Source organism: Ambystoma mexicanum, chromosome 6p, assembly GCF_040938575.1.
Source record: "Ambystoma mexicanum isolate Mex_15411 chromosome 6p, UKY_AmexF1_1, whole genome shotgun sequence".
Classification (NCBI taxonomy): domain Eukaryota; kingdom Metazoa; phylum Chordata; class Amphibia; order Caudata; family Ambystomatidae; genus Ambystoma; species Ambystoma mexicanum.
Genome location: NC_090935.1, coordinates 1210084377 through 1210105365, shown reverse-complemented (window position 1 = coordinate 1210105365; position 20989 = coordinate 1210084377). Strand labels below are relative to the sequence as shown.

General features: G+C 51.4%; 1 protein-coding gene across 1 annotated transcript in view; it reads right to left on the bottom strand.

Annotated features, from left to right (window-relative positions):
• The window catches only part of SLC28A3 (solute carrier family 28 member 3), a 666148-nt gene that overhangs the window by 49427 nt on the left and 595732 nt on the right, over nucleotides 1-20989 (bottom strand). The window contains exon 15 of the mRNA XM_069625863.1: nucleotides 2362-2443. Coding sequence (XP_069481964.1) covers nucleotides 2362-2443 — 82 coding nt within the window. The remainder of the gene's footprint in view (nucleotides 1-2361; nucleotides 2444-20989) is intronic.

Here is a 20989-nt window from a genome sequence, read left to right as displayed (position 1 = left end):
CGAAAATGTATATAGAGAAACACACATATATCGAGGATTTTATAACAAAAACCTGTATACCAAATGTATTTTTGGGTGGGTTAAAGGGTTAATTTTTTTGGGGAAATGTTTTAGGGTGGGTTTTTAAGGGTGGTAAGCAGGGGTATGGTGACCTCTCCAATAAAAAACAAAAACAAATGCATTTGGTATACAGGTTTTCGTTATAAAATACTTGATATACGTGTGTTTCGCGATAAAACCTTTGCTATAAAGACATGTAACCAAAGGTTCCGTAACCTAATCTGTATAGGTTCTTTCCCTCCAGGCTACCTTAAGCTAACAAAGCAAATGTTACAAAGTGTGGCCCAAAAGAAAAGTCACATCATATGCTTCCAAGGTCCATCCATCGCTAAGCTTTCTCAGGAGTCACAACCGGTCCCCCCTGGAGGTTGGCTCTCTCAGAAATCACATCAGGTCCCCCTGGACATAAGGATTCACAACATTAGGTTTCATCTGTGCCGACTTCACAGTTGTAGAGATAGGTATTTCTCCCAACCACCTCCAGGTTCTTGTCAGGCAGCCAATATTGTGACACCCTCTTGCAATGTGCCAGGCCTTTCCTTTGGTGCCCTTGGAGTTGCTGGTGGATGGACCCGGGCTTAGGTCTTTCAATCCCCTTAATGTGAGGCAAGTGCTTTGACAGCACACTGGTGACTCACTCGTTCCAAGGTCTACAGGGCTGGACCGTTTCCAGCCTGGACTCTAGGACCTTTGTCAAAGATGTTCTTATTCACTGCCAGGGATGAGCCCTCTCTTGATCTTGGCATCCACGAGCCTCCCATTGTATCAAGGAAACCCAAGCAGATATGTCTCCTCTGTTCTTCTCTATGTTTCTGCCCGTTTTATAGTTACTAGGCTGGGGCGGTGTTTCTATCAGTGCTTCTGATAAGTTATTTCCTATTCATGTTTAAATATTCAAATCTGTTTGGTTACTCTGTTGGAAGTCTCTAATTGTGCTCTATAGTACATTATTTGTGTAGCTGTGCTGTTGGTTAATTACTGCACAGTCCTCATTACTTGAAATGAGTGTCTGCAAGGTTTTATAGGCGTTCAGGTTGTATTTCCTGTAGCACATTTATGTGGCGTTACACGGCAGCCCTGCACATACGGGAACTATGAAACACTGTAGGTGCTGCAGCGCCCCATGTGTGTCCGTTCTCTCTCGCTTCCTATCAGTTAAGCTGTGGATGATTTCCGTGGCTGTTTGGCGAACAGTGTGAGTTCGCAGAACTCACTGTTAGTTACATTAATAGACAGATGTTCTGGTTCCAGAGTAGCCGGGTGATTCAATAAAATGCAAAGTAAACTGTAGTCCTGCCTACTCTTGCTGCTTGTCTATGGGGCTCTTGTTACAAATAGAGGGGTTTCTATAAAAGGGCTCATGGGAAATGAAGTGTTTCACATAATGAACCCTTGTGATTGCTTTTTGGGGGCTCAGTACTATATTTTTGGGGGCACAGCGAGCTGGGGAGGCTCCTCCTTAACCACCCTCTGGGAAGGAACATGGGTAGTGGTTGGACCAGCCTAGTCGTGTCGTGTCTTGCTTCCCCCACCTTGCAGAATATAGCAGTGCATGTTTTTCCATCTCTCCACATATGCATGTTTTGTGTGTCATCATGCCATGTGTGAAACACATCCACAGCCTTTATCAGTACGCAGCAGCAGCACCTTTCAACTTCTTAGGTGAGCATGGTTGAGTGGCAAGATGGCGCAGAGCCACCCTGATACCGAGTGGATGCCCTTTTGCCGTTAAGTTTTATGTTGTCTGTTGAGTGCCCTGATGCCTGCGGGCTATGGCGCAGTAGAAATAAATGAATACAAAAAAAAATATAGAAGTGACTACCCGGCCCCAACCAACCCACTACGGTCTCCCGTTGTTTCCACACTAATATACTTTGTGGAAATAACTTCGAATTTTTACTTTAAATGTATATATTTTTGGGTTAACGGGTGAAAGTGAGGTGGGGAAGGGTCTTGAGTAGGGGTGATAGTGTAGAGGGAAGGGGGTTTGGGGTGGGAACCCCCATACACCCCTATACCCCCATAGATAAAATAAGAAATTTGAAGGAAAAATTCAAAGTTATTTCTACGATGTAAATGACCACGAAGTAATTGATATCATGGAAATGACATGGAAGCCTCACTACTACAGTGATGCAATCAGGCCTGGAGATACACATGCCAACAGAGCATTTGGAGTCCTGGCTTGCTGCAAGAGATTGACAGTCTCGTGATGTCTGGAAGAGGCCCAGGTCCTTATGTCACGTGAGTGTTCAAGAGCAGCATTGATGTTAAGTTACATGCAATGAGAATGGTTCATACTTAGCCCTCCTATGGTTATTCCCAGGGAGCCAAAGTTGGCAAATCCGCAGAGGGCGTACGTGGTAATGGTTTCAGAACGGACCTAAAGAAAGAACATTGGAAATTCAAAAAGTTAATGGCTTTAGATTCACAAATGCAATCTTTTACATGGACACTTGGAAAACCAATTGGAAACAAGAACATTTCAGCCAAATCACCCAATAAGTACCACCCACCTAGCCCCGCCACTGTGCTGAACACAGGCAGAGAGGGGGGGCACAAAGTGATCGCTCTGTGGCCTGCGGGTGGTGAAATGGGGCATTCCCCTTTTAACATGTTGGTAGAGGGGAGGCCCGGAGGTAGTCGTGCTTCGCCGTGACACCCTCACCATGGAGGCGCTCCGTTATGCATATTTACAATTGTATACCACTGTAAAGCGCTCTGTTGGTTCTCAGAGCTAGGTTCACGCTCAATAAATACCATAATAATAATAATATTAATAATAATAATGATAATAATAATAAAGGGTCTCAGGAATACCAGATTAAGACCTGCAGAAATACAGAAAAACAAACAAGTTCCCAAATTTGGGTGATGTAATTAATGACATTTGTGATGTCATCTTTGATGTCATGGGTGTTAGTCTTAGCAGTGCACGTGGTGGCGTGAGTTATGGTTGCTTAGCTTACCATAACTGGCGAATTTCAGGGGGTTTTCGGTTTTACTTGGAACCATAACGTCCCTTTAGCAAAGTTTTTTCACTGAATTTCATAGGTTTTTAGTAGCGCAACTTAACCATAACGTCTCTTTAACAAATTTTTTCATTGAATTTCATAGGTTTTTTTTTGAGTGCAACTTAACCATAACGTCCCTGTAACAAATTTTTTTTTTAACTGAATTTCATAGGTTTTTATTGGTGCAACGTAACCATAACGTCCTTTTCAATAGATGAAGACCACTAGCATCCTAGGTCCTCAAAGTGTGTCCCAAGGCTCCTTCCTCTCCCCCACCCTCTACAACATCTGTGCCCCAAGGCTCCTGCCTCTCCCCCAACCTCTACAACATCTTTACCCACCCCCTCTTCCTCATCCTTGACGCCATGGGCATCTCTTACACCAACTACGCCGACGACACTCAGATCCTTCTCACATTAACAGGCGACTATGACACTGACTGTGCGACTCTCAACAACATATATAACACAATCCAAATGTGGATGGCTATCAACGGCCTCTGATAAAACTGAGCTCCTACTCGTAGGATCCCCTGACACCCTCAAGAAACTTGACGCCCAGTTTAGCCACTTTACTATTGACTCAATCAGAATTCCAGTACTAGACATGGAAAAACACTAGGCATCTGTCTAGACTCCAACTTATCCATGACCAGGCAAGTAAATGCAATCGCCTCCTCTGCTGCTTACCATGCCAAACTCCTCAACGCAATCAGACCTCATCTGTCAAAAGACACATGCACCAACATAGCCAGAGCCATAACTGGCTCGCGGCTAGACTACTTCAATGTTCTTTTCCTAGGGACCTCCGACAAAAACCTTGAGAAGTTGCAAGTAATCCAGAACAGCGCCCTGCGTGCTGCACAAGGCATTGCCAAGAGAGAGCACATCACTGCTGCCAGAAAAGCATCCCATTGGCTCCCCATAAAGGAAAGGATCATATTCAAAGCGCTAAGTATCACCCACAAATGCATCCACCTCTCGGCACCAGTGTACCTATCCCAGAGAGTCCACCCTGTCTCCTCCATGAGACCCACTAGGACACCATATGCCAATATGCTTTCTGTACCTAGGGTAAAAAGAGCTAGAGCAGGGGGCGCCAGCTTCCCTTACCTTGCTGCCTTACACTGGAACACCCTTCCCACCTCTCTGCGAGCTGAACCTTCACTGACTGCTTTCCGCAAAGCCATGAAAACTTCCTTGTTCACCTAACCAACACCATATGTTCAAGCTCTCATCACTAACATGTATGATGTATTATACTGTATGATACCTCCTATCACTGAACACACAATGCCCCATGGCTGCCTGCGCGCTATATACATGTAATAAATAAATGTGGGAACCTATGTGGTAAAAAAAAAGATTTTTCTTCCCAAACCGGTACGCCTGCGGCGTCCCGGTGTAGGAAGGAAAATCTTTTACCAAGATGGCCACCATGGAAAGGGAAGGCAAGGTGTATAAAGAGAACACAACAGGGCATCAGCGGGGGTGAGGGGGGAAAAGGAAGGAGACACGGGGCATGAGCGGGGGGTGGGGGGGAACAGAGGTAGACACGGGGCATGAGCGGGGGGTGGGGGGTTACAGGGGAGACACGGGGCATGAGCGGGGGTGAGGGGAAAAAGAAGGAGACATGGGCCATGAGCAGGGGGTGGGGGAACAGTAGGGAGACACGGGGCATGAGCAGGGGGTGGGGGGAACAGGGGAGACACGTGGGCATGAGCGGGGGGTGGGGGGAACAGGGGAGACAAGGGGCATGAGCGGGGGGTGGGGGGAAAGGAGGGAGACACGGGGCATGAGCGGGGGTGGGGGGAACAAGAGAGAGACACAGGGCATGAGCGGGGAGAACAGGGGAGACACGGGGCATGAGCGGGGGGTGGGAGGGAACAGGGGAGACACAGGCATGAGCGGGGGGTGGGGGGAACAGGGGAGACACGGGGCATGAGTGGGGGTGGGGGGGAAAGGAGGGAGACATGGGGCATGAGCGGGGGGGTGGGGGGGGAGCAGGGGAGACACATGGGCATGAGCGGGGGCTGGGGGGAACAGGAGAGACAAGGGGCAAGAGCGGGGGGTGAGGGGAAAAGGAGGGAGACACGGGGCATGAGCGGGGGGGTCGGAGGGAACAGGGGAGACACGGGGCATGAGCGGGGGGTGGGGGGAACAGTAGGGAGACACGGGGCATGAGCAGGGGTGGGGGGGAACAGGGGAGACACATGGGTATGAGCGGGGGTTGGGGGAACAAGAGAGACAAGGGGCATTAGCGGGGGGTGGGGGGAAAAGGAGGGAGACACGGGGCATGAGCGGGGGTGGGGGGGAACAGGGGAGACACGGGGCATGAGCGGGGGGTGGGTGGAACAGGGGATACATGGGGCATGAGCGGGGGCTGGGGGGGAACAGGGGAGACACGGGGCATGAGCGGGGGGTGGGGGGTAACGGGAGGGTGACACGGGGCATGAGCGGGGGTGGGGAGGAACAAGGGAGACAAGGGACAAGGAGCATGAGCGGCGGGTGGGGGGGAAAAGGAGGGAGACACGGGGCATGAGCGGGGGGGCGGGGGGAGAACAAGAGAGAGACACGGGCCATGAGCGGGGTTGGGGGAACAGAAGGGAGATACGGGGCATGAGCAGGGGGGTGGGGGGGAACAGGGGAGACTCGTGGGCATGATCGTGGGGTGGGGGAACAGGAGAAACAAGGGGCATGAGCGGGGAGCGGGGGGGAAAGGAGGGAGACACAGGGCATGAGCAGAGGGTGGAGGGAACAGGGGAGACACGGGGCATGAGCGGGGGTGGGGGGAAAAGGAGGGAGACATGGGGCATGAGCGGGGGGTGTGGGGGAACAGGGGAGACACGGGGCATGAGCAGGGGTTGGGGGAAAAGGAGGGAGACACGGGGCATGAGCGGGGGGTGGGGGAAAAGGAGGGAGACACGGGGCATGAGCGGGGGTGGGGGGGAACAGGGCAGACAAGGGGCATGAGCGGGGGTGGGGGGTTAAAGGAGGGAGACACGGGGCATGAGCGGGGGGTGAGGGGAACAAGAGAGACATGGGCATGAGCGGGGGGTGGGGGGAACAAGGGAGACATGGGGCATGAGCAGGGGGTGGGGGGGAACAGGGGAGACAAGGGGCATGAGTGGGGGGGTGGGGTGGAAAAGGAGGGAGACACGGGGCATGAGCGGGGGTGGGGGAGAACAGGGGAGACACGGGGCATGAGCGGGGTGTGAGGGGGAACAGGGGATACACGGGGCATGAGCGGGGGGTGGGGGGAACAGGGTAGACATGGGGCATGAGCGGGGGGGAACGGGAGGGAGACACCGGACATGAGCGGGGGTGGGGGGAACAGGGGAGACAAGGGGCATGAGCGGCGGGTGGGGGGAAAAGGAGGGAGACACGGGGAATGAGCGGGGGGTGGGCGGAACAAGAGAGAGACACGGGCATGAGCGGTGTTTGGGGGGCAAAGGGGAGACACGGGGCATGAGCGGGGGGTGGGGAAAAGGAGGGAGACACGGGGCATGAGCGGGGGGGCGGGGGGAGAACAAGAGAGAGGCACGGGCCATGAGCGGGGTTGGGGGAACAGAAGGGAGATACGGGGCATGAGCAGGGGGGTGGGGGGGAACAGGGAAGACTCGTGGGCATGATCGTGGGGTGGGGGAACAGGAGAAACAAGGGGCATGAGCGGGGAGCGGGGGGGGAAAGGAGGGAGACACAGGGCATGAGCAGAGGGTGGGGGGAACAGGGGAGACACGGGGCATGAGCGGGGGTGGGGGGGAAAGGAGGGAGACATGGGGCATGAGCGGGTGGTGTGGGGGAACAGGGGAGACACGGGGCATGAGCGGGGGGGAACGGGAGGGAGACACCGGACATGAGCGGGGGTGGGGGGAACAGGGGAGACAAGGGGCATGAGCGGCGGGTGGGGGGAAAAGGAGGGAGACACGGGGAATGAGCGGGGGGTGGGCGGAACAAGAGAGAGACACGGGCATGAGCGGTGTTTGGGGGGCAAAGGGGAGACACGGGGCATGAGCGGGGGGTGGGGGAAAAGGAGGGAGATACGGGGCATGAGCGGGGGGTGGGGGGAACAGGGGAGACACGGGGCATGAGCGGGGGGTGGGAGGGAACAGGGGAGACACGTGGCATGATCGGGGCTGGGGGGGACAGAGGTAGACACGGGGCATGAGCGGGGGTGGGGGAACAAGAGAGACACGGGGCATGAGCAGGGGGTGGGGGGTAAAGGAGGGAGACACGGGGCATGAACGGGGGGTGAGGGGGAATGGAGGTAGACAGGGGGCATGAGCGGGGGGTGAGGGGAACGGGAGGTAGACATGGGGCATGAGCGGGGGTTGGGGGGGAACAGGGGAGACATGGGGCATGAGCGGGGGTGGGGGGAAAAGGAGGGAAACACGGGGCTTGAGTGGGGGGTGGGGGGCAACATGGGAGACACGGGGCATGAGCGGGAGGTGGGGGAACAGGGGAGACACGTGGGCATGAGCGGGGGGTGGGGGGAACAGGGGATATAAGGGGCATGAGCGGGGGTGGGGGGGAACAGGAGGGAGACACGGGGCATGAACGGGGGTGGGGGGAACAGGGGAGACATGGGGCATGAGCGGGGGGGTGGGGGGAACAGGGGATACACGGGGCATGAGCAGGGGGTGGGGGGGAACAGGGGAGACACGGGGTATGAGCGGGGGTTGGGGGGAACGGGAGGGAGACACGGGGCATGAGCAGGGGGTGGGGGGAGCAGGGGAGACAAGGGGCCTGAGCGGCGGATGGGGGGGAAAAGAGGGAAACATGGGGCATGAGTGGGGGGTGGGGGGAACAAGAGAGAGACACGGGGCATGAGCGGGGGGTGGGAGGGAACAGGGGAGACACGTGGGCATGATCAGGGGGTGGGGGAACAGGAGAGACACGGGGCATGAGCGGGGGGTGGGGGTAAAAGGAGGGAGACACGGGGCATGAGCGGGGGGTGGGAGGAACAGGGGAGACACAGGGCATGAGCGGGGGGCAAAGGAGGGAGACACGGGGCATGAGTGGGGGGTGTGGGGGAACAGGGGAGACACGGGGCATGAGCGGGGGGTGGGGGGGAAAGGAGGGAGACACGGGGCATGAGTGGGGGGTGGGGGGAAATGGAGGGAGACACGGGGCATGAACAGGGGGTGAGGGGAACAGGGGAGATAAAGGGCTTAAGTGGGGGGCGTTAAAGGAGGGAGACACGGGGCATGAGCGGGTGGTGGGGGAAAAAAAGAGAGACACGGGCATGAGTGGGGGGTGGGGGGAACAAGGGAGACATGGGGCATGAGCAGGGGGTCGGGGGGAACAGGGAAGACACGTGGGCATGAGCGGGGGGTGGGGGGAATAGGGGAGACACAGGTCATGAGTGGGGGTGGGGGGGAATGGAGGGAGACACAGGGCATGAGCGGGGGATGGGGAAAAGGAGGGAGACACAGGGCATGAGCGGGGGGCGGGGGAACAGTGGAGACACGGGGCATGAGCGGGGGGTTGGGGGAACAGGGGAGACACGGGGCATGAGCAGGGGGTGGGGAAGAAAGGAGGGAGACACGGGGCGTGGGGGGAACAGTGGAGACACGGGGCATGATCGGGGGTTGGGGGAACAGTGAAGACACAGGGCATGAGCGGGGGTGGGGTGGAATGGGAGGGAGACACAGGGTATGAGCGGGGGTGGGGGTAACAGGGGAGACACAGGGCATGAGCGGGGTTTGGGGGAACAGGGGAGACACGGGGCATGAGCGGGGGAAAAGGAGGGAGACACGGGGCATGAGCGGGGGGTGGGGGGGAAATGGAGGGAAACACGGGGCATGAGCGGGGGGTGGGAGGAACAGGGGAGACAAGGGGCATGAGCGGGGGGTGGGGGAAAGGAGGGAGACACAGGGCATGAGCGGGGGGTGGGGGAACAGGGGAGACACGGGGCATGAGCGGGGGTAGGGAGGGAAAAGGAGGGAGGCACGGGGCATGAGCAGGGGGTGGGGGGAAAAAGTAGGGCGACACGGCATGAGCGGGGTTGGGCGGAACAGGGGAGACACGGGGCATGAGCGGGGGTGTGGGGGGAACAGGGGAGACACGGGGCATGAGCGGGGGGTCGGGGCAACAGTGGAGACACGGGGGGCTCGGTTGAACAGTGGAGACACAGGGCATGAGCGGGGGTGGGGGGAACGGGAGGGAGACAGGGCATGAGCATGGGGTGGGGTAACAGGGGAGACACGGGCATTAGCAGGGGGTGGGGGGAACAGGGGAGACACGGGGCATGGGTGGGGGGAAAAGGAGGGAGACACGGGGCATGGGTGGGGGGGAAAGGAGGGAGACACGGGGCATGAGCGGGGGGTGGGGGGAACAGTGGAGACACGGGGCATGAGCGGGGAGGTCGGGGGAACAGTGGAGACACGGGGCATGAGCGGGGGGTCGGGGGAACGGGAGGGAGACACAGGGCATGAGCGGGGGTGGGGGTAACAGGGGAGACACGGGGCATGAGCGGGGGGTTGGGGGAACAGGGGAGAAACGGGGCATGGGCGGGGGAAAAGAAGGGAGACACGGGGCATGAGCGAGGGGTGGGAGGAAAAGGAGGGAGACACGGGGCATGAGCGGGGGGTGGGGGGCAAAGGAGGGAGACACGGGCCATGAGCGGGGGGTGAGGGGAACAGGGGAGACACGGGGCATGAGCGGAGGGTGGGGGGGGACAGTGGGGAGACACGGGGCATGAGCGGGTGGTGGGGGGGAAAAGTAGGGTGACACGGCATGAGCGGGGTTGGGGGGAACAGGGGAGACACGGGGCATGAGCGGGTGGTGGGGGGAACAGGGGAGACACGGGCCATGAGCGGGGGGATGGGGGGAACAAGAGAGCGACACGGAGCATGACCGGGGGGTGGGGGGGAACGGGATATCCGCTCCTTGGCTGTCCGCAGGCCACCGTGTGGGGATGGCGTGTCTCTTGGCAGTCTGCAGCAGCCCGGGACGGGTTGTATGCAGGGTCTCTGTTGCCTCAATGCGAACGATAAACTAAGATGGCGGGCATCACTGAAAATACACCGCACTGCGCGCTTCACCGCAGCCAATGGGAGAGCACGTCACATGTCCGGGGGCATCACGCAAGCCGCTTGTCCAATCCCTGTCCTGTCCGCGGAATGAACAGGGAAGTGTGTCCGCGAAGCAGACACAGATATCACTAATTTGTTTCACTTACATTTTTGTCATTTTTAAAAAAAACTACTGGACGGATTTACACCAAATAAAAAAAGCACGCTTTCGGGACCAAGCCGCCGCTCCTGCCGCAAATTTGGTGTAAATCTGTCCAGTGGTTTGGGATGTAGGCGTGGGCAAATTTTATTCCCATTATGTCTATGGGAAAAAAAGAAGTTTTGGGTCCCCCCTATAACTTTGCCCCCACTAGACCAAACCTCACCAAACTTTGCAAAAAAAATTCAGAGTGGGCCATATACTTTTTATGCAAAGTTTGGTGAGGATTCGTCCTGGGGGAGTGAAGTTATAAGCCGCCCAAAAAGTGCTCTTCCTTTGGAGACAGCAACTTATTCATAACTACATGGCCACTACTGTGGCCATGTAATTGAAAGGGAAAACGTTTTGAAAAAAGGAATCATTCAATCAATTTTGTCACAAGAACAAGTCTTCATTTTATTCATTCATGATGGTGAGTCTGTACAGGGCCCAACGCGTTTCGAGTGTAAGCCCACTCTTCATCAGGGGCAATTCAAATTCTGCAAAAGATTTATATACAATATTTACAAAGAAGAAGTCATATGACATAATTATTTGGATCAACACATGATTTGATAAAGCATACCCTCAGAAAAGAACTAATTTACATTTTATCAATCAGAGATAGAATCAATTATTTTACTAAGACAAATCTCCCATAGGTATTGTGGGTAACTTGTGCACACTAAAGTGCAGTAAACAATCTGCAGTGAGACGTGATTTAGAACTTGTCAATAGTCATTTAGATAGCCGAATGTCACAGAAGTGAGGGTATGCAATAGGCGCCCTTACAGTTGAATTGATCAAGAGAGAACTAAGAGTCTAGAAGATAAACTAGAGCAAATGGAGTAACCCCATTGGTCTAACCTTGTGATTTTTATAGTTATTATCCGATGCTTCTGAGTTCGTAATTGGTGAGTCTTTCACCAGTCTTTCGCACAACCTAGGTGTCAAGGTTTTATTTCTCTCCTCTGCACCTCAAATCTACTTTTGAACTATTTAACTATTCCACATACTTCTATGACTTTACTCCAAATCCTTTTAAAGGGGTGTGCTTCCACTGTCCACATCTCTCTTTTTTCTTTCTTTTTAAGACCTGCAGAAAATCACCTTATTCGGTGTGGTTTTGTGTCTCCTGCCACTGGGTGCGAAACTGCAAACTGTGTTGAAATCAAGGGGCTGGGCTGCATTTGTGTGCCTCAACCCGCATGGGAATGCAACCGAGCTGGCAGAGGCAGTTGAGCAGTGTGCTCTGCTGGCAGGAGAGGCACGCTGCCGGAGCACAGCATTCAGCTCGGATTTGCATTCGGTAAAGGGCGGGCACGCCACCTAATGTGATCTGCAGCTGCCACCTATCTCACATGTGAGGCAGAGCCACGCATGGACTGACCTATCCTAATCCTCCCCGCCCCCAATCATGGACGAGGGAGGCAGGAGAGAGGAAGAGTTAAAGTACCCCTTCTCTCCCCTAATTCTTGTAATGAACCCTCCACGCCCTTGGTTCACTCATGTTTGTGATATATTGAAGACATAAAGCAGCAAACCTCTATGAAAGAGAGCAAAAGTTAATTTGGCTGGGACAGGGAGGTCATCGGGAACAGGGGACCTCTTCCAAATGCACTGATACTCGCACATACCTACAAATATGCTGACTCTCTCCTCTGCACCATAAAACAATAGATTGTGGCTGTCACCCATGATTAATGTCGGCGTAGCTGGACACATAATTATACCTCACCATGCACACCTCAACTATCTTTAGAACACAGCTATTCCCCATAAAGAAATCTGCCTAGCTGCACACGTAATCTCCTATACAAGCCCCGTCTCTGCTAGAATGCAGCTACCCCCAAGATAATTCGGCCTAGATGCACACATGCTACTGGTCTCGCACAACCTTCTCACTACTCCTAGCATTAGAATGCAGCTGCACACCACAAAATTCGGTCTGTACTACTTACCACCCTACTTTCTCCACTACGGTTCTCGAGGGCGTTCAACCCATAGCACATTGAGATCATAGCAATGGTGAAAGGTGCTATACAAATGCCACATAACATAGCATAACATAACATAAGATAACATTATCAACACTGTGCACCTAGCATCATTAGCCCCAATACCTACCTGTTCTCATTATGAGTTGTGTTGGTGCTGTAACAAGAATAACATTGTTCACCTGTGCAATCTGTGCACACTAAACAGGCCTTGTTGACATGTGGGGCCCATTGATACGGGTCAGTGTACACCAAGTCACTGACCCAAATAAGCGTGTGTCATGTGTAAGGTATCAACGAAGGTAGCGTTTTCATGCCATTAATGTGTGCACATGAAAAGAAGGTCAAATGAAATGATAACTCCCACTGCTCGTCAGATGGAAAATCTATCCGACTGACCGACTTACAAGGGAAGCTTTCAAACAAAGAGTTGCACGTGATACACCGGGGATACGACCTAAAAGGGGCTCTGCTCCCTACGCGCGACTCCAAACAAAGATACGGAGGGTAGGACACTGGGGGGTGCAGTAGACACCCATTAATTAATTATGTTATTGTGAATACAGTTTACAAAATGTAAATCCTTGCACAAAAACACAACATAACAAACACATACACAGGTACAATCATACTACACAAAGGAACTTGCATAGGTTCCTCCTATATCGTTATCTGTCGCCCATCAGTAAATTCCTATATACAAAAACAAAAACAATTCATTATACAAAATGTTGAAGCCTAAACCCATTAATCCACTACTCTTTTCAGGACTTATGGAAATGTGTCAGCACTGGAAGCTGCAAGTACTGAGCAATAATTGAAGTTTGGGAGGACATGGGGCACTAGGTCCACGGTAGGGGACTATACTCAGCAGCTGGAGGTCACCAGGTAATTAGGCATAGATAGGGAGAAGACGCAAGCGGGAGAGACACACTGGGCATCCAACGCTGGGGATAGAGCACTCGGGGAACAGCCCACCAGGGGACATGCAGCAGCCAGGTGCCCAGGGTCCCATCCACCCACATGATGCACGTATTACTGTTTGCTAAATGTGAGCTCATAACGGGAACACCAAGGTTTCAAAAACATTCTGCATAGCAAAGAACTGCACCACTAGTAAGTTTGGTGAGGTTTTGGCAAGGGGAGGCAAAGTTATAGGGGAGTCCCACATTTTTTTTCTCTCCATAGACTGAATGGGAAAAAATGTTACTCACGCCTACAGCTCAAACCCCTGAATGGATTTTCACCAAATTTGCAGCAGGAGCGGCGGCTTGGTCCCAAAAGCGTGCTTTCGTATATTTAGTGAAAATCCGTCCAGTAGTTTTCTTTAAAACAGGCTAAATGTAGGTCCTGTTCAGTCCGCGGACCGGACTCCGATTGGTCCAGGGGGCCGCATGATGTCCGCAGACATCCAACGCGCCCGCTGATTGGCTGGTGAAATGTGTGAAGTGTATCAGATTTTTAAAAACGTCCACCATGCTGGGTTTGCGGACATTCGCCAGTGACTGAGGACACCACATTAAAAACATAACAAAAACACAACATTGCTCTTGGCAAACTTATCAAACAATCTCTGGAGAGGTAAGGGGTGATGAGGGTGGGATGGGATATGGCCATAAGAAGCCAAAAACGGGTGTTTTTACCCCCAAAAAGTCCACAAACACTACAGATGTTCGGGGACAGTCCTGTGATGTTCGCGGACACTTCAGATGTTCGGGGGCATCTGTGCCTATTTCTGCATTCCTGGGTTGGTGAAAAGCAGTTCTTGGATGGCTTATAACTTTGACTCCACTCAATGAAACTGCATGAAATATTGAAATTCTATTCTAGACCTGATTATGAAAGTTATTGCAAAGTTTGGTGGGATTCTGTAAAGAGGGGGCAAAATGAGTAGGGGGGTCCCAAAATATTGTAAAGTCTTATAAATGTGGTGCCATTTGACGAATCGGCACACAAGTTTGCAAAACTATTTTAAATCTAAATATACATGTTTTTGCAAAGTTTGGTCGGATTTTCTCAAGAGGGGGCCAAATTAGAGGGGCGTCTCAACATTTTTAGATGGCTTATAACTTTGTTGCCATTTGACGAATGTGGACAAAATATTTCAGAAAGATTATAGACCCAACCATGAATGTTTGTTTAGAGCCTAAATTGATTTTATCAAGTTGGGGGCTAAGTTATATGACTATTGTATGTACATACATTTTGACACTTTTGAAAAAATAAAACATGGGCGGATTTCAGGCAAACTCGTGCAGCAGCATTGGCAAGGACCTGAAAGCATGGTTTTGCAAATGTGCGCATGTAATATTAAAAAAATAGTGATATACCCTTGGTGAATGAGTTATAGCTTGTGGCCCTGGGCAGTGGCCAGATTGTCTGGGTCATGGTATAAGGTCATGACCCGGACAATCTGGCTACTGGCCATGACCGCGAGGGATGAAAAATGGGGTTAAAGTGGCCATGTCCGCCTGGGACCGGCTATTTGGTAGAGTTATTCGAAAGTGGGATAGGTTTAATATTCTTGTGGTAATATGGTCATATGGTTCTGTCTCCGCCTTCTGCAGGCTGCCATGGAAAGGGAAGAGGGGCTCTGCGCGGAGCCCTGCCTTCCCTTTCCATGGTGGCCGTAGGAAGAAAAATCCATTTTTTAGCACCCTTGGTTCCCGCTTTGGGAACCAGGGGTGCTAATTGCCTTTATCCCCATCGCATGGCTTGGAATGGAGGATAATGGTCCAGAGCCCTAGTTATTTATTTATTTATTTATAATGCGCTGAATCACCAAGGCATTAGGGCGCACACAGACACACTTCGCTTGGGCCGATAACTTGGGCTGCTGGGCTGTTATCCCCCGTTCCAGTTGCTGGAACGGGGGATGAACGCCACATTATTCCAATTAGCATAACACAAAATGCTAATGTGAATGTTGGAAAAACATATTGAGTCTATGTACTTTACTGAGAAATGCAAAGTAGATGGAGTCTATAAGATTTCTTTTTTAGTTCTATGTTTAAATGTGAAAGTTGGTTCCTAAAGGAATCTTCCTTCCTTTTGTGGTTTTTGAAAAGAAATGTTTGTAGGAGAGGTTTGATCGTAAGTTGGGGAGGGAAATGAGGGAAGAGGCACCATGCACTAATATGGAGAGACAGGTGGACACGGGAAGATGTTGCGTGTGTGTTACTTCTAAGGTAGTGGGCAGTGTTTCTCATGCTCCTTGATTACAGCTTCAAAAGCACTTTGAAATTGCTTCCCCCTGAAGAGTGGTGTGGTTAAAGTGGCTATGTCCACCTGGGACCACCTATGTGGTTGAGTTATTCAAAAGTGGGATAGGTCTGAAAGGGAAAAAAACTTGCTTGTGGTAATATGGTCATAGGGTTCTGTCTTTGCCTTCTGCAGGCTGCCATGAAAAGGGAAGAGGGCCTCTGTACGGAGCGCCGCTTTCCATTTCCATGGTGGCCATCTTGGAAAAGGATTTTCCTTCCTACAGCGGGATGCCGGCGTCGCACTTTAGGAAGAAAAATCTATTTCTTAGTTCCCGCTTTGGGAACCAGGGGTGCTAATGGACTTCATCCCCCATGGCAGTGTTTGGAATGGAGGATGATGGTCCAGAGCACTTGTCATTAATTAATTAATTTATTTATAATGCGCTTTAAGCCCTCAGGCATCAGCGCGCACACAGACAGATCGCTTGGGCCAATAACTTGGGCTGCTGGGCCGCTGGACGCGGGAAGATGTTGCGCGTGTGTTACTTCTAAGGCAGTGTTTCTCATGCTCCTTGATTAAAGCTTCAAAAGCCATTTGAAATTGCTTGCCCCTGCTGAGTGGTGTGCTGCAGTATATAGAGAGGACTGTTGTCTTCAAAAGATATGGATCAACAGCCTCTTTTATTGCTTGCAAGGTAGTTGGTGGGATTTTGTGTCCCACAGAAGTAGGCTCTGGGGTTACAGTATTCGTTGAGGAAGATGAGGTGGTGGAAGACAGGTTACTACTTGCTAAGAAAGGAACAATCTTTCTGAGAGCATTGCAGTGGTTGGATTTGTATGGCGGCGCATGGAGGTCGTCCTGTAGGAGAAATGTAGAGGTAGTCTGCGACTGAGTACAAAGTTGCACTCACTGCATTTCACTTTTGTAGCTTTTACCTTTGGTACATTCCCAACAGTGGTACAGAATGGCCACACCCATGATTCTCTCTGGGTGCTAGAGGTAGGCACTTTCTCTACCTCATCTTCTTGGTTCTCTTCATTGGGCCTCATTTTGAGTCTGGCGGTAGCCATGCCGGTAAAAATTGCACGGCTGCCGCCAGAGTCATTTTTATTCTGGCGCCCGGCAATGGGGACTTACCGGGGCACTACAGCTCCGGCGGTTCCGGTAATTCCTCATTGCCGGGGGCCGGAAAATATTACTCCCCATTCCCTTCGAGTCCCATTGGACTCGATGGGAATGGGGAGGACGGATGCACCACCACCATTCATGAATGGTGACGTTGCATCCTTCAAGGTCTGCAAGCGGGTGCCTTTCTGCCTGCCAGGTCAGACCTGGTGGGCTGAAAGGCACCCGCTCGCAGAACTCGTAGTTTGCCGGTCCGGTAACAATGGTACCGGCAAGCTTACCGGTACCGTTGTTTCTGGACCGGCAAACTTGTAATGACCTCCAATGTCTTTGGAAATAATGGTCTTTTTTTTCGTTGTGTGGGTCCTTTAGCTGGTGGTGGTGGTGGCTTTTGGGGAGGAGCGATGGCAATAGCTGATGCCATTTTTAAGATAAATAAAACTTTTTTCATTGAATTTAATAGGTTTTTATTAGTGCAACTTAACCATAACGTCCCTTTAACAAAGTTTTTTCATTGATATATATATTTTAAACAAGTTTATTTACCGAATCGGCCTTAACCATTCATTACAAGCTTAGGGCCAATGTTACAGAGAAAACCAAGGAACAGGCGGAATATCTGCCAGGGGTGAGTATAAGGTAGTGCTAAGCGGTTGCCGAAGAGCAGACAGGTACACGTCTTAGGGATAGGTACAAAGCCACTCCTGCACTAACTGGTATGCTGAACTTTGCAAGGGAACACATTACAGGGCGGGCAGGGGTCACCATAGGTCGACCTGCGCCACGATTCTTGGCTTTTGTGAGATTTGAGGATATTTCTGTCTATATTCCATAAAAGGTAGCCATTCTTTGACGTATTTCAGGTATCGGTTCAGAATTAGTGCTGAGATTTTGCCGGCCACAAGGAAGTTCCAAACTTTCCTCTATCCCATCTGCAGGAGTGGGCCCTAGAGGACACGAGTTCCGGGATATTGTGATCCTGGCTGCAACTAGGCAATGGATGATGAGAGTTGCCGGATGCTCCGAACTTGTGTAGAACTCTGCTTCAGTATCTCCAAGGAGTACCAGCCGCGTTTCCAAGGGCAGTTGCATCCCAGTACTGGCCTTGATTTACGCCAATACCTCTTTCCAAAAGAGGGCCGATTTAGTGCATGACCACCACAGGTGGAATAATGTACCAGAGTCTCGACAGCCATTCCAACAGGTTGGCGAGTGAGTAGGTTTAAGTTTATGGTGCCTGGTTAGGGCAAATACCACCTATCACACAGTTTGTATACGCACTCCTTGTTTGTAACGCATCTGAATGATTTATGCATGCATGATGATATACCGCCCCAGGAATCTTGATCCAGCACGTCGCATGTAGGGTAGTTTAACTGAGGGGTCTGAGCGTTCAAGAAGCTTATATAGGGTGGTGACTTTGGCCCCAGTCAGACCCACCTGAAGGGTAAACTCAAGGGCATTCGGGGTCTAGTGCCTCGTGGGTTACCCTGGGGTTCACCGTCCAATGTCTGAGTTGAATGTGTTGATATTAGTCTGTCTTGTTCATCTGGAATTTGTCTTTGGTTTCAGTGAACGTCAGGGGCGAGCCGTTACCGTCAAACTGCTGCACCGCTTCGAGTCCCTCCAAGCCGCTAAGCGCCCTTCGAGCATGCCTGCCTGGAATTCAGAGTTATTCAATCTGGGGAATGCGGTCCAAGGCCTAGCAGGGTCCCCCACCTGTTTGTTGCTATGTTCCCCTAATATAATGTATTACGTGTTGTAGTTAAGAGCGAGGGCAAATCTCTCAGGGATTTAGGACAGGCGAATAGGAGGCGAGGGAGAATAAGTTGCTTGTTCTATCTGTCTCTATTTGATAGGAGAGGCGGTCTGCCCCCAGACCAATGTGTGTGACATTTGCACAGCTGGGTTGTACCTGTACATGTTGGGCATGCCCATACCTCCCACATGTGTGCTTGTGTGCTTCGTAGAAGAACGTTTTGGGGAATTATGGCCTTTTCCCTTCCAAAAAGAATGAGAAAATGTTATTCTGCATCTTCTAGAGGAGGGGCTCAGTGATTGTAACTGGTAAAGACAGGCAATAATATAGAAGTGTGGGAATAAATGTCATTTTCACCATCGTGATTCACCTTACCCATGAGATCTCCTGATTCTCCCACCTGACCATGCTGTTTCCCAACTGCTTGAATAGAGGGGTGAAGTTGAGTTGGCATAGGTCATCCAACTTGACAGGCATATGGACCACAAGGTAATTGATAGCCTCACTCTTCCACATGATTGGGGAGATAGCTGTCAGTTGATGTAGAGTTTCTGGCGGTTGGGAGATGCTAAGCCCCTTGGAATTAGTATAATTCAAAGTAAATCCCGAAGCCAATTTATAATTGCAGAGCTCGTCAAGTAAAGTCTTTAGCGAGGCTGGGGCATCAGTTAGGGTCAGGATCAGGTCATCCGCATAAAGGGGGACCTTATATTCTGTCCCCATAACTGCTATCTAGCAAATCTGCCCATTATCCCTAATTCTAGCAGCCAGGGGTTCGATGGAAAGGGAGAAGAGCAGCCGTGACTGGAATCGTTGAGGTGAGATTCCCATTAGACCTAATTTTAGTGCTGAGTTACTCATAGTTAGTAAGGATACAATTCTTGCATACAGGACCGAAATTGAGGAATTCAGGGAGCAGCTTGATATAGTGGCAGTTGACTTTGTCAAAAGCTTTATGGGCGTAGAGGGACAAGACACCCATCTGAAGGCCATTCCTTTTCCCGATATCGTTCGAATCCAGGACTCGCCTAATGTTATCATGGGCTGATCTGTTGATAATCAAACCTGTTTGGTCAGTGCCAATCAGGGAGGGCCACACCCCAGAGATCCGGTTGGCCAGGATCTTGCAATATATTGTTGCATCTATATTCATTATAGAAATGGGCTTGTAGGACTAACAATTAGAAGGGTCCTTCCGAGGCTTCAGGATCAAGGTGGTTATGGATACTTTCATGGAAGGGGTAATTGTTCAGTTTCTGAGAAACAAATTGTACAGGGTTAATAAGCGAGGGTGGCGTATGTCTTGTAGAACAAGGCTGTGAAGCTGTCAAGCCTTACTATCCTTCTCAGTGATGATACTGCCCAAATTGTCTCTGAACCCAGGGATGTTATTTCGGGTTTTCAGTTTCGCTAGTTTGCACGCCAGGATCTTGTTGGCCTTATTTCCTTGGCACAGTAAAACTTTTGAGGATGGCCCTCGAGGTCCTTCCAGGCATATGGGCCTCCAGTTTGGCTCTAGCTTATTTTAAGGCTCTCCACACCTTCTGGGAACCCTGCCTTTTGAATTTTGCACCTTTAGATGAAACCTCTTTTTCTAATGTATCTTTGAGTTGGGCGCAGACTTTTGCATGAGCCACGATGTAGTTTATGAATTCTCAGTGCACCTCTGTTTTCATGGTGCCCCATAGCGTCACATCGGAGTGTTTGTCCTGGAGTTTTCCAGGAAATAGTTGTTTATCGTGTGCCTGATGTGTTGGCGTATGTCTAGGTCTGATAGTATTGGGTCGTATAACCTCCAGAGAAGTCAATGCAGGGTAGTTACTTGTGATATTGTCAGTATTACGGGGGCGTGGTCCGAGAGCACTCACCTCCCAATGTGAGCTTCGGGAACATATGCCATGAGAGGCGCTGCTGCCAGGATGAGGTCAATTCTCGAGTGTCCTCAATGCACATGAGAAAAGTGGGTGGAGTCCCTCTACCCCTCATTCAGGACACTCCAAGTATCCACCACCCCAACCTCAGTAGCAGTCGGATATAGCATTAGCATTCCTATAGTCAGTCTTAGTGGGGGCAGAGTCTTGTCTAGCTCTGTGTTAGGGACAAGGTTGAAGTCACCCCCTATAATCACTTGCCCCTCTGCAAAAGCCGTTAAATGTGGCAGTATAGAGGTCAGGTAGCTATCCTGTTCGTTGTTGGGTGCTTATAATGAGATCAGGGTTAGTTTGTGTCCAAGGAGGTTCCTCCCTAATGCAAACATATCTCCCTGAAGGATCCCGCAGAGTATGGGTTCTGATGGAGGGGACTACTGTTGCTATTAAGACAGCTATAACAGGATATGTCGGCCACAGCTGCATGGATGAGCAGCTAAACCAAAGGGCTCCTGCGGTGGACCAGTGATCCACGGTTGATCCGCTGGCAGAACTGCGGAAATAAGTTCAGGGGGGCTCAAGAGGAAATGTGAAACCTCGGTGCCACATCATTTCCACCTCTCGTCCAGATTAGAGGATCGGATGAGGATTCGCTGACTTTGGGGTGTTTCTAGCAAAAAGCAACATGGTGGCAGCGAGGCAAAGTGATGGCCTTACCATTTGAGGAAGCAACAGAGGGATGACTGGC